Raw genomic sequence first — 14,105 nt, forward strand, 5'->3', positions numbered from 1 at the left:
TAGTGAGTAATGCTGCTCAGAAGAAAAAAAGTGGGTTTGAAGGGCTGAGTAAAAGGCAAAGCAGGTAATTACCTTTCATCATTTATTTGGGGTTCTCAGTTACAGCTCAGCACGCTCACTACAAACATGCAATAATGATACAACCTCTCACTGTGTGATCAATTCCTTTGATAAATAATAATGCTACGTCCCTGGCTGCATGGCACTGATGAGTTGGCAGTAATGAGGCCTATATTCCTTCAACCAGGTGTGGGTGTGTAAGATGTTATTACAGTAAATGCAGGTCAAGTGCTGCATAAGAAAACACTTCAAGCAGCGGGAGGAATTTCTGATGAGTGTTTATGAAATTCTGCGAAGTGATTCATCTTGATCACCTTTAAATATTTACAGCCTCAAACAAACATGACTGTGCAGGCGTAGCAGGGCGGGCAGCAAGTGAAAAAATAACAGCACAGGGGATTCACGCTTGTTATAAAAATTTTATTTAGAATAAAACAACGTAGCCATATTACACGTAGTGTGGTCAATCTATTTTACATACCTCAGGAGAAGCGACACAGTTCTGGCATGGTACGGTTCATCATGATTGGAATCATTAAAATCACCATCAACATCATCATTAGTCTACAGTCAGAGGAGGTTATAGTAGTGTTGTTCAGTCTCACAAGTTTTACAGGATAGCATATAGCACAACAACACAACGCAGTGAGGGACCAGTGCTAGAAGGCCAGTGGAAAAACCAACAACAGATAAAAGTAATACTCGTCATAACGGGCGGCTAGCTTCAGCAGGCCACAGACCCATTGTGGTACAGTAATAGTAACTTCTTTTTTTTTTACTTGGTATCTCCTCGTTGCAGTGTACACCAATACAGTAAGCTGAAGCTCAGAATGCTAAACCAGGCTGTTCTTGTTCTGTAAATGATCACAACTGTTTTAAACAAGTTTACAAATCACGAAAACAAAACTGTGTCTATGAGTCTGAGGTAGCAAGGCAATCATGGCTTTCCTCTGATTTCTGAACAAATATCTTAAAATAAAAAAACAAAACCCTATTCTACATTAATGACTGTGGGCCTCTTACAAACCCAAATTCAGAACAATTTAGATTTAAATCTTTATTTTCCAAAATGTCTCTCTTTATACACAATCCCACTTTAAATCATCAACTCGTATCTCTGTCTTCCACACGTGGAATGACAAACTGTATAGGCACAGAAGGGGTAAAGTTTCTATTAACAAATCGCAGTCGGCACAAAGTCTGCCGGCATGTCAATGCTTTAAAGGGGAACTTGACATCAAGCATGCTACAAGATAGATCATCAAAACAAATCGGACGCTTCGAGAAGTGACTCTGCATTTTCAAAATAATCCTTTCAGCCACCGGTGTTATTACTCAGGAACGTGCCTGCTCCCAAACGTGGAACAAGAAAACCTGTGGCTACTTCCATTGACAAAGAATTGCAAGTGGGGGCTGGAGGGTACAGAAGCAGTGGAATGACAAAAAAAGGTAAGGTTTGATTCCCAGTGACGGCAAAACGTAATAAGAACAAAACACAAATGTCAAACCTCCCTCTGAAAAACAAAAATAGCATACTTTACTATACAAAGCCCCGTGCCCATATTCTCATCTGCATATCTAAACAAATCACTGACAAATGTTGAACCAAGTTCAGGTACAATCTACAGTTCATAAAATGTACAGTTTGCATAGTACAAGACAAGGTGGTAAAAGTAGTTAAGTTGACTGGTCCTGTGCGTCTTTGGGATTTTGGGTCGGGGAGATTGTTTGTTTGGGAATGGTCCTGTCTCTTCCACCACTGATCGCACACTCGCACGTGTGCGCACACAAACACACGAAACCCCCTGTGGTGACCATCCTCACATCACCTGCAAAACAGAGAGTGCAAACATGAAATTGACAAAACTGGCACCTCGCTGTGTGGGTTGAAGTCGAAAGTTAGTCAGCTGTTTGTCTTTTTTCGCAGCAGCTAAATCCACTGAATATTTCTCTTCATCAAGACACCGCTATGTGGAAATATCAGAGAACATCGAACAAAGAAATCAGGTTTGAAAGCAGTCCCTCAAGCCAGTTACAGTCCATTAGGAGCTCGGTGTGGAGGAAGGGGATGAGGTGGGCGTGGATGATGCAGGGGAGATTTTAAGAAACATAGTTATTTTCTTAGAAATGGAATCAGGCACTCAAACCTGTTCACCCACGCCTAAACATGAAAACCAACAGTAAGTGCATGGAACGTGTTTGCCGAGGACAGTAAAAGGAGGCTGAGGAGATGTAAGAAGAGTGTGCATTATGGTTATTGTAGAGATGCGGGATAAACTTCATCTGACTCAAATAAAATGCAGAGGTGTAAATGCTGAAAGCCATAAGTTGGCGTGCAGTGGTCATGGAAGACGAAGGCAGAAATCAAAGGGAAAGCGTGCGTCGTTTTTTGCAGCAGCCGCCGCAAATGGATTCAAAGCAAATAAGCAGTTTTAACGGGTGTGTAAAGGTATTAGCTGCGTGGGAAGAGACAAGCCGAGCAGTTTAAACAGACAGCGAAGGGCTGGGGGGAATGGAGGCCGTCAGAGTAGGGTGAAAAATTACAGTGAGGAGAGGTCAGTGGCAACAGCTTTCACCACACCTCTGTCCCAAACTGCACCTTGGCCTCATAGCGGGGGAAAGAGATGAGCAGCTAATGGTGCTCCCCAGACATCCATTAGCCATCTCTTTCTCACAGGCCACCAAATGTGGAGGGCTGAGGCAGGTGAAGGCTACATGGAGGGGACTATTTTTGCGGCAGCAGCTGTAATTACCTCTGTTCCTCTGCTCAAACGTCTCTCACCTTTGCCAGTTACTAAAATAGCGACCCGGAAACACACGCAATGAAGCAGAGAGGAAGGAAAACAGGAGCTTCCATACAAGCTGCAAATACACAAGAGTGATTCATAGAACTGCATCTAAAGGTGTGGAGGAACCTCGCCTTACCTGTGGCCTTGAGGAGAGACTCGAGGCTGTGGGAGACAAAGCAAAGAGACAATAGTGTGGTTTAACACTTGAACTCCTCAGTTTATCTCTGTTTTCATAAGTCTGCACTAAATTATCAGCCCGTGGGTCCCTCCCACATATTCATGCACACACTCAGCTCTGCGCCGTTCAGTCCCGGTGCCTCGGAGCTGTGCACTAACCAAATGCTAATAACGCTGGAGCGTCTGCCAGATTAGAATGGATTTTTAACTAAAGCCCTCGTAGGAGTTTTGACTCTAAAAATTCCAATGCAATTTAAAGTGAGTAAGCCCTCACCCGCTATTCAAACATTTTTTTTGTTTTTCTATTTAATTAATATCCCCAGAGGTGAATATTCTTTCAAATTCTGCTGTAAAGAGTAATGAGGGTCGAACATTTTCACAACATCATATCAAACACCAAATTTAAATGATTATTGAGAAAAGCCGAAGGCTTTATTTAAAATCTACGTGTTTGACAAAGTGGAATCAAAACCACAAAGTCATAATGCAGAGGAGCCTGCATGCACGCTACACAGCACACACTCTACAGATCATTCTGCATTGAAATACAGGACAAGACCTTTTGAATTCACTACTACAGACAAGTGCACAGCTGCTCGAGCTGCAATCATTTATACATGACACCCCACAGCGTGCACGCTCACTCGCACACACAACCAAAACAGAATGACAGCATGAGATTTAAAAAAAAAAAAAAAAAACGGTGAAAAGAAAAGGTGAAAGAGTGATGGAAAAGACACAAGGATGAACAAAAGCAGCGAGAGGAGGTAAAGGAGACAATAAGAAGGCGGACGATGAATTTGGAGATTATAATGATTGTATCAGGAAAGTACCACAGTTTCTCCCTGCCTCAATTTCCTGTTTCTGTCTCATTTATTGTTGCTATGTCACACAGCCACGGCGTGGTGAACCCCGTAGACGAGGTCATAGACGTAAAAAGTACTAACACGGATAACAAGATAATCTTCTGTGTGAGCTGAATGAATTCTGAAACTTCTGCACAGACAGTCTGATGTGTGTGTTGGGCTTTACACAAACAGATGACTGTAGATTTTCATGCCATAGATGCGCAAATTTAATAGATGCATGTTATTCAATTCAATTAACACTGGTTCAGTAATAACATATAGAATATAAAGGAAAATAGCAGTGAAGATTTCAGCTTAAAACAGCCATTTCTGAGCTGAAACGTTTAGTCCAAAATTAAAAAAACATATTTTGATAATTGATTAATCATCTGAGTTTTTCAGCTTTTCAGTTGTGAAGATTTGCTGCTTTTCTTTATCAAATATGATGGTAAACAGAAACTCTGGGTTTTGGACTGCTGGCAGGAATAAACAAGTCATTTCACTTCACTCCACTAATAATGTTTTACTTTTTATCGACCAAATGATTAATGGAGAAAAAAAATCTGTAGAGGAGGCTTCAAACTTGCTTAATTCACACATCTGTGAGGGATGAAGTATGAACGGTTAAACGGAGTGACATGCACTATTTTTCTGCTGACCAGCGTCCTTGTGGCGAAACACAAATCTGCCTTCAGAGCCTGGGAAGACACGGTGTGAAAGAGGAGGAGGGGGAGGAAACTTACGACTGCATGCAGGGAAGGAGTTGTTAATCTGCTCCATTACATCTGCCAGGTCAGAGCTGCTGTTGTGGGAGTCCAGCAGCTCATCTGAATACGCACAGACACACACACAAACACACACACACACAGGTTGAATTTCAGACACACTTTGATATGGTGCCACACCACAGTGAGCAACAAGTTTCCATTTGCAGAGCAACAGTGTGCGATCCTTCAGCGTTCAGACTGTCAGGTTACCTGCTGCAAAATGCGGCTGCTGCCGTAGTTCAAGGACCGATCCTCAAAAGCCAAGATCAACGTTGGCGTGAGTGTTTGAGCATGCATGTCGTTTTTGAGCCGAGTGTCTCACCTGAGTTTTCAGTAAATGGCCCTCGATCTTGCACAGTGGGAGAGGACACTCCATTTACCCTTGAGTCTACCTCCGGCTGAGAGAGAGAGAGGGAAACACACAGAGAGAAGAAAGCAAAAAAAAGAAAACTCAATTATTATAACATAATTATTCCGCTTGGCATCCACTTGACAACTTCAAAATTAGCCCTGCTTCACAGCAGACAAGGGAATACCAGGGGGCGGCACAATGAGGCTGTCATTATGTGTGCAGAAACATTTCTCATAAACATCACTGCCAATGTTCCTACTTGAGTTTTACATGCTACAGTATCAATCACATTCAAAGACCCCAAAGGATATTTGCATATGTAGATTATTCGGGGTCTAGTTAACTGTCACACGCAGTTATTCTATTGGGTGCAACAGGAGAAACACCTTGACTGCCAACACGAATGATTGAAATTAAAGTGGTGACACGAAGCCAAAAGATCAAACAGATATTCTTGTGTCCATAATAATGCACAATACATGCTGTGTCCACATTTGAAGCAACAATATAAAAGTTTCTTCTCTGTGGCAGTCTTGCCTTTCTATGCACAGGTTTCTCATCTTCCACTTGTAGCTAAGGTGACGTGACTGCCATTAATGCACCTGCCACAGGTAGCAGACAGTGAATGCAGATGATATAATTTATTTACTGACAGATTGCCTTGATCTTATTCTGCTTTGCACTGTTGTTTGCACTATCACTCGGCCTCCTGAAAACCTGCTGTGCACCAAGATGTCCTGAAATCCACGGATAAAATGATAATGTGCAACTCCGTTTTTTCACTTCTTATTCTCAAATGAATAAAAGTTAACACCACAGATATTCAAGTCACAGCTGATAAGATATGTCTGGTGAAATGGGCAATTTGTCAAACAAACAGAAAGAGAAGATAATGACGGCGAACAGTCCAGCTGCTACAAAAAACATAACAGTATCTTAATCGGTCAATTAGAGATTAGGATTGTGAGACCTAACGACTGCGGACAGTTGATCATTTGGTGAAAACATGCTCCGATGCACAGAGCAGTTGATGTGTGGTGACAATTACGGCAGATTCCCACATTCCCTTTAGCTTTTCAACTGCAAGAAATCAAATCAATGTTGCCTTCCTCGTCACCCCTCTTCTTCCCCTTCCCCTTCATCTCCCGCTGCCCCCCGGCGCCAGTAAAGGCTAACATGTCGGAAACATCCGTGGAGCCGCGTCTCGAGGCTCGTCTCAGAATAGCTGGGGTCGGGGCTTCGGTCAGCCTTCAGGAGTGAGAATTTAATGCGTGCCATCAAGCTGGCTGGGTTCATTATTCTGCAGCCTGGCAGCTCCGCTGACGGTTGATGGAGAGACATGTTGACATATCGTCGGGGCTCGGGGGACTTAAATGTCAGAAACCAGAAGTTCTTATTTAGCGATGTTTAGGGATGTTTGTGTGTAAGCAGGTAGTCGTGCGTGCCATTATGTTTGCTTTTTCTTTTTTTTTTTGTCTTTCAGGATCAGAACCAGTTCACTTCATGAGTACAATGAACACACAGGAGGTGCAGAAGAAGCTCATGCTAAGACACAGCACAAGACATTTGACAGTTTACTGGATAGAACCCTGTTCATGTAAACTTTATGTATTTGACAGGGGCAGCTACTAGTTACTTTTTACATTCAGAATTAATGTAAAAAACCTGTTAGTTACAAATCATGATATTTTTAGAAATTAATCTACATAACAGCATATGCAGTAGTTAAATTATCTCAACGTCAATCAGCTACAACAGTAAAAAGCTGCTTAAATGTTAAATATTGTAATAACAGTCCAGTAATATTCTGCAGCCAAATGAGTCCTTTAACTTTTCGTTTGAATCGCTGTGTACTGTATATACAAATCAGTATCCACTGAAAATGAAAGATAATCTCCAACGTGGTGAAGAATGGGTACGCAAAACTCTTTTTTTCTCTGTCAGAATGTTAATCCTCATCCATTAAAAATCTGCCGAGTCACGTTAGCTGCCTTCCCCAGGCCGTGTTTGTTGTGAGTTATTACTGTGCTTCCAGCTTCACGGCTTCCACAGAGCCAATACCTGCCCGCGTGTTTGCTCAGTCTGATTTGTCGGGATTGCTGTTTGTTTGGCTTGAGGGTTGTGCATTTCTCGCTTGGCACAAACAATCCAACCTCGGTGAGCAATTAGGCCGGGCATAAACAAATCTGGACGTTATTGATAGAGGGGCTGGAGACGAATGCCGGACTCTTGGGTGGAATGGAAATGATGTGATTAGGATCTAATCTGAGCATTGATGAGCAGGTTCTGTTATTCAAAGGCACAACAAAGTGAAGAGGCTAGCATGTTTACATACAGCCACGTGCGGATATCTGTGTGGCTAATTCACGAGTACATATTCATGTCAATGATTTACTGGAATGACTTTGAAAGAATCCTTTAATTTACTGAAAGCATTCTGTATGAGGGTTGTGCTTTTTAAATGACTTTTTTTTTATTTTTATTTTACGAGTTGCACTGAAACAGCCCAGCCAGCTGGTGTGTGTGAGTGAGTCTGCGAACTGTGATTACTGCCCTGCTGCTCCCCAACAACAAGCCTTATCAACTAAAAAAAAGACAACTTATGGAAGAAATACACTTCTGATCACAGTGTGTATGTGCTATGCTCAAAAGGCTCTGAAAATCAGTATTTCTCCGGAAAAATTCTTCCAGATCACCGAAATTAGACGACAGACAGGTCATATGAAGTTGCCATTAAAAAACTTGACAGCAGTGTCCAGAAATCATGACCCGGTCACTCAAGATAATCCACAGACCTTGTTGTGAGCAGTAGGGACTATTTTCTTTCCACCGAACTACACCTGCCTGCCGTATCGCTGCGCAGAAGGAAGAGTGCATCTACTCCCCTAACCCCTGCTGGCTTGGGGAGATTTGTTTATGGCTAATCGATACCGCTAGCTAACGTCACAGCTCTGCAGAGGAGGACGCCTTTAACGTCGACACGAGCCCGAGTCTCGCGTCCATGAGCAGATACAAACCACCATCTGCACAGTGATTCGGTTGGCGGGTGTGCTTCAGAGCAGAAAGCTGCTCACCACAAGATCTGTGGAATATCCTGAGTAGCTGGGTCATGATTTCTGGAAAGAGACAGTTTTTCAAATGCATTTTTTTTTTTGTGCTTTGACTATCACAAGCCGAGTGCCATTTAGTTCCATTATGTTCCAGAGGAGACAGAATCTCTATAGCTGATGTTGTCAGAACTTGGCGACTCACTGCAAAACACTCTAGATGGATAAATAGCACTACAGATAAGAGTGAGCTGTCCCGTTCAGCAGCCGCCATCCACCCATTTGCTGCATATACTTGCTGTATTATATATAGTATATTGGGTAAAAATGTTAGCTGTCTCATGTTACTTTCAAAGCTCACACACCAGCTGCTGTTTTTTCAAGCTGACAAACGCCTGACAAATCTAGCTTGCCTTTATATCACATAATTGTGATTAAGCTACTTCAGGTTTGAAGTCCTTTTCCATTAGTAGACAACTTACAACATCTATGTTGTTTTCTGTCTGCTAAGCGCCAAAACTGCAGCCATTCTTTCTGCAAATGGCCTCTTCACAGCGACAGCTTGATTCTATTTCAAAAAAGTCCACTTTGCAGTTGTCAGGGAAAAGTTCACAACAAGCCCAGTTCCTTTTCTCTGAAGGATGACTACTACTAACGCATGGGTCTATGAATATATATCTCTGTCTCCGCTCAGCCATGAACTGCGGCTTTTTGGGATAAAACAAGCCCAACAAATTAGCGCAAGTGGTATGTCACCTGGTGCAGTAGCTGTCGGAGGCGATGGAGCTGAGACTCCAGCTGTTTGTTGTGTTCCTCCAGGATATGCATGCGGGCCTCCAGTCGGCCCTTGTGTTGTCGTAGCAGCTTGGCCTCGGCTAGAAGATCGGCCTCATCGGGATGGGAAAAAGAACCCTCCGACTCCCAGGGGCTTCCAGCAGGGGCCCCTCGCTGGCCATGCTGCTCCTTCAGCTGCTCATACTCCCTCTGCAGGGTCCTGGGAAAGGCGGGTTAGAAATGCAACACCTATCTGTCACACATGGCGATGGAAGAAGTATTCAGGTCGTTTAAGTAAAAGTAGCAATACCACAGTATGAAAATACTCCATTACAACAGTTATTACAGCAGTATTAATAACAAAATGTACTTAAGTACAAGTTTCTGCAGAAAAATTGCCCCTGTGAGTGCTATACTTTTATATATCATATCACTGGATTATATCTACTGATGCATTTATGTGTGAGTAGAATTTTACTGTTTCAGCAGGTCAAAGTGGAGCCAATTTTAAGTACTGCTGGGTAATGTACATATCTTTGCCATGTTCAATATATATAAGTAATGTGTTTTTTTTCATGCTTCAACTAATCCTAGTGGGGGCTTCTCTATTGTATGATTCTTCTTATGGCTAAATATATATTTTTTATTATTACTATTATTATTAGTAGTAGTAGTAGTAGTGAAAGAGTGTCTAATTACACTCAAAAGCTCCTTCCTGAACCTCCACAGTGGGGTTCAATGTAAAAATACCACAGTCATGTTTACCTCTGCTTTCTGTTTTCTCAGTGAAATCCTATTTGAAGTGGACAGACAAACATAAAGCGCCCACCCCTCAGCCAAATCTCTCCCCTCACTCCTCCTCTCGGTGCAAAACCATAAGCCGTCGTGCTTTACTTAAGTTGGCATTTATGAGCCTGGCAGTAAAGCTCTCTCTCCCCCAGCACCTGTGTGTGTGTGTGTGTGTGTGTGTGTGTGTGTAATCAGTGTTAAATCACTCCGGTCGAGCCTGTGACTGTGCAAAAGCACCAATACAACGATAGATCTGAGCCATCTCCATTTACTAATCAAACCGGGGAAGGACTTGGCCTGTGAGACAGACTGGAGGGTACGGGAAGTGTGTGTGTGTGTGTGTGTGTTTATGTATTGCGTTTGGGATGGTGACAATGAGCACATGTACTCAAATGACACCAAGAAAGAAAAAGATAAACAGAAAGATTCAAATTTAAATAAGATTAAACCTCAACTAAGACATGAACGTCTATCTGAAGAATAAACAGAAGCTATATTTCCCTCATTCTTTTGGTCGTAACAAACCTCTTTCCACACTGACTCCTCTCAACTTTCTGTCTTTCATGGACATCCCTGATGCCTTACCTCTGCTCCTCCTCCAGACGAGCTATGATCCGCTCCAGCTCGCCTCGTTCCTCCCTCTCCACGGCCTGTAGGATCTGGGCAGGACTCTGGGGCTGACTGCAGGGGGAGCCCTCCCCTCCCAGCGTCTGACAGTACTGCAGGATGAGGGCATGCTCGTCGTCCCTGTGGGGATGGAAGGTGCACGTGATGAGAGAGGCGCCCAACACGTTGTCCCTGTTGGTCGCTTCAATTCACCTTCTGTTCAGTCCGGGAGGGGTGGTGGCTTTTTTTAGCACATGAATGATGTATGTAGAACTGAAAATGCTTTGAAGAATTATGGTAACTACTTATGGCAAATGATTATGGCTGGAAATAACTTGGAATGGATGTCTGGAAATGATGATATAACACAGTGCAGCTCTGCACAGGCAGAGAGCGGTATCTACAGAAGCACCAATGAAAACAGTTTAGGCTGGCCAGCAAACTGCCCACAAAGACGTTTGTAATGTCTTCATTTGATATCAGTTTAGGCTGATTAAGAATCCACAAAAAAAACTACATCAGACCAGCATTAAAAATCTGTTCTCTCATCGTTCTTGTCTATTCAAACTGTTTTCTTCGAGCAAATAAACATATTATTGATTATCTCCAGTCTATACTCATAGGGATTAAATGTCTCTGTTTTGCTAGTGTCTGTTTACAGCTAAAAACAGCAGTCACAAGAACATGTGACTGAATGGTCGCTTAGCCACATCAAATTGCATAAATTCTAGCGCTGTTCAAGCTGTGATGGCAGCTTCTCTGCTAAGCTGGTTACCTTTAGCAGGAGCTTTAAAGTTTCACGTTTCGTGTTCAGCTACTTCCTCATTTAGTTTTGTGCAACAACAAAGTGAGTAACAATTGTTTTTTAACTGAAATTGATATTTTACAATTGCAGATTGCAGCCGGGGAAATATCTTTGCGTATATTTATTCTCAAGTTCAGTTTTAGCTCCTCTGCTAGCTTTCATGTCAAATGTCTCTCCTGTTATAACACTAGAGGTCTAGTCATCTGTCTGTAACAATTTTACAAGCCGTTTCAGGAAAATGATGAATTTCTATGGCATAATAAATCAGATTCTGGTATTAAGTCCATTTTGACCCAATGTGCGGCTGCTGTCTTTTGGCTTTACAGGGCAGAGTAGATCTGCACAGTTGAGCCGGGCTGAGGATGTAGATCATCAGCGAAGTGCAAGGTTGGCCCGATTTCATGGGACCAGTAAAGCTGCTGAGCTGATGCCACTACAGCGTTTCATTGTCTTCTTTCATGAATCAATGTCAGAGAACATCAAACAGGACAAGGTGGTAACAAATTCATGTGAGGAACAAAAATAAATAAATAAATTAAAAAACAGGCCAGCGTTAATAGAAATAAAAACTGCAGCTTCTAAGCGCCTACTGCAAAGAGATCTTCAGCTTGTAGGTTTGCTATGCTGTAAGCTCCACAATCCCTGGTGGAACACGAGTCAGTGTCTTCCTATCTGATATCTGGAATAAGGGAAGGCTGTGAGGAGATGGAGAGAGCAGAGAAGAGACGGAGCCTGACAGACCGATGGATAGATATGGAGGGAGGGAAGGAGAAATGGCTGGTGGTGTCTGCTGTTCTGTACCTCTATGTATGCATGTGTGTGTGTGTGTGTGTGTGTGTGTGTGTGTGTGTGTGTGTGTGTGTGGAGGTGTCCGTGTCTTCATGTGCTATCTGAGTGATATGAAAGGGGATGGCAGATCTTGCCAAAGCCCAGCTGTCACCTTCTTTCTGAACCACAACCTGAGCCTTCAAGACTAAACCCTGACAACCACACAAGAACAAAAAAAAAAAAAAAAAAAAAAAAAAAAAAGATGGCAGACTGTTATTTAAAAGTCCTTTCCATTACTAAAGCGGCTGCCATTTCCAGAGCCAGTTTGACAGCGTGAAATGGAGTTTGGCTGAGAATGTTTCGCGGCATGGCGGCTCCACGTGCGGCTTTCTGTCCACTCCCGACTCTGTTTTGTTTTTGTTTGCTTTCAGCGTTTCAGCCTATCCAAATATCCAGCAGTGCCTGCTTTCACTCTCTGACATTAATATCCTGCGCTTGTGTAACCTTAAAAAGAAGGCAGCTGGGATATAAAAACAAATACTTTATTGTCGGCAAATGCTCTTCTACTATTGATAACATTACATGTTATACATTTATAATGACATTTTATTGTATGACATCTTTTTGCAGCATTGGCCATTGTTTCTATCAGGAAGGACAGCATTTACTCACCATGGTAACTGCTGAGACCTGGGAACATGACATGGCTACAACAAAGTCCAATCAGGAAATCAGACAGGTAGTAAAAAAACATCCAAAGCGATAGTGAGTGAAAACCTACTAATAAATCATCACATAGGAAAAGTGCAGTAACTACGGTGAGTTCAGCTGAACAAAGTCGATCTGTGAGCTGTGGGAGACGTTTACAACAGTTTGGGGAATTTAACCGTTCCCCTTCATTTTCTCTGCCAATTAAGTTTAACTAACCTGCAGTCTTGTTTAAAACGGTCTGATCGCCTTTTTGTTTCGCTGCATTCCCAGATCATTGCTTTTAACTTAGTGCGCACAATGGTTCTGTTATCAGCAGACAGGGGCTTTAACAATGAGACAGCTCAAAAGGCAGGTAATTCAGTATAGGTAAGTCCAATTTCCGTTACATATAGCTACTAATAGCGACAACCAAGGGACAGAATACTATATTGACCTCTATGAGCTGAAAACTGCTTTAGTATAAGCCACGCCTCAGCCAGTGATATCCAGGCAGGACTCTAGGCACCTTTTAATATACACGGTGACTTGCTATTAACTCGGTTCAAACACTCTTATCAGAGCCAGACCATAACTGTGTGCATAATTCTTGGCTATAATGAGCAAGTTAATCAAATATGCTCTGGAGAGCAAGCTGGCAAACTGCAAGGTCTCAGGTTTCACACAAGGTACCCTTGAATTTGACCATAGAAAGAAAATCAATTCACAAAATATTCAGAATGCCATAATCACCACATGCATAATAAGAGATTATTCTTTCTCAGACATGACATGAATATACTACTTCACGATCAAGGGTCGGGTGAGCGGACAGCTAATGAGAGGTACTCAGAGTGAGACTTTCACCTCTTTTCACATAAAGGGAAAGCATGTCGAGGCAGTAGCCTTCCATGTACACAAGGTAGGTTTTTTACCATTCAACAGCCTAAACTTTTTGTGTGATCTGAGGAACAGGCTTGTAGCGTTCTTCTCCTGAAGAACGGGATGTGTTTCAAGTCAAAAAAGAAAGACACCAATGATCCAGGCATAAAACAACTTTTTAAACAGGGAACTCAGCATGAACCGTCTCCTGTAACCAGTAGCTCTTCCTTGCCCTTTTCTTTTATAGAGTTCCTTCAAAATGTTCTTAATGCACTTTTCCTTTTTGATATGAATTAAACTTTTCTACTCTTTCTGAAAACTACTGCAGAGCTTTCATCATATGCATACACACGTGTTGTTATTCAACAATTTCACTCTAATGTGGAAATTGAAGCCATGCTGAAACTGCTGAGTTACTGATAAATGACATGGAGAGACAGGAAGCTGAGCTGCAACATGCAGCAATATACCAAACACACAAGTATCTCTTTGAAATACGGGTATGCTGCGACAAGGGAGATGAGGATGATGAAGAAAGGCTTAGCTCCTGCAGACAAACTTGAAAACTGGCGGCAGTGTTGTCTGCTGGGGTTAGGGGACTGAGGTCCAGCACAAACGAAGTGACCAATTAGGCAGGTCCCTGGCAACAGGAAGCTGCAGCAGGACATTATGGTGAGCAGGGGGAGCCCGGAGGACAGCAGGAAGGGGAACACTGAGGACTAGAGACCAACTGCTCTAGATTATTGGAAGAAAG

General features: G+C 42.6%; 1 protein-coding gene across 6 annotated transcripts in view; it reads right to left on the reverse strand.

Annotated features, from left to right (window-relative positions):
• Positions 1-465: 465 nt before the first annotated feature.
• The window catches only part of utrn (utrophin), a 177,206-nt gene continuing 163,566 nt past the window's right edge, over positions 466-14,105 (reverse strand). For 5 of the 6 annotated variants that reach the window (XM_041958494.1, XM_041958492.1, XM_041958493.1 and 2 more), the window contains 6 exons: positions 10,189-10,350; positions 8,797-9,034; positions 4,964-5,039; positions 4,618-4,701; positions 2,986-3,011; positions 466-1,889 (listed from right to left, as the gene is read on the reverse strand). In XM_041958494.1, the coding sequence (XP_041814428.1) occupies positions 1,881-1,889; positions 2,986-3,011; positions 4,618-4,701; positions 4,964-5,039; positions 8,797-9,034; positions 10,189-10,350 (595 nt within the window). In that variant the 3' untranslated portion in view covers positions 466-1,880. The remainder of the gene's footprint in view (positions 1,890-2,985; positions 3,012-4,617; positions 4,702-4,963; positions 5,040-8,796; positions 9,035-10,188; positions 10,351-14,105) is intronic. The other variant, XM_041958496.1, reaches the window with a different exon arrangement.

Source organism: Chelmon rostratus, chromosome 18 (assembly GCF_017976325.1).
Source record: "Chelmon rostratus isolate fCheRos1 chromosome 18, fCheRos1.pri, whole genome shotgun sequence".
Taxonomy (NCBI): domain Eukaryota; kingdom Metazoa; phylum Chordata; class Actinopteri; order Chaetodontiformes; family Chaetodontidae; genus Chelmon; species Chelmon rostratus.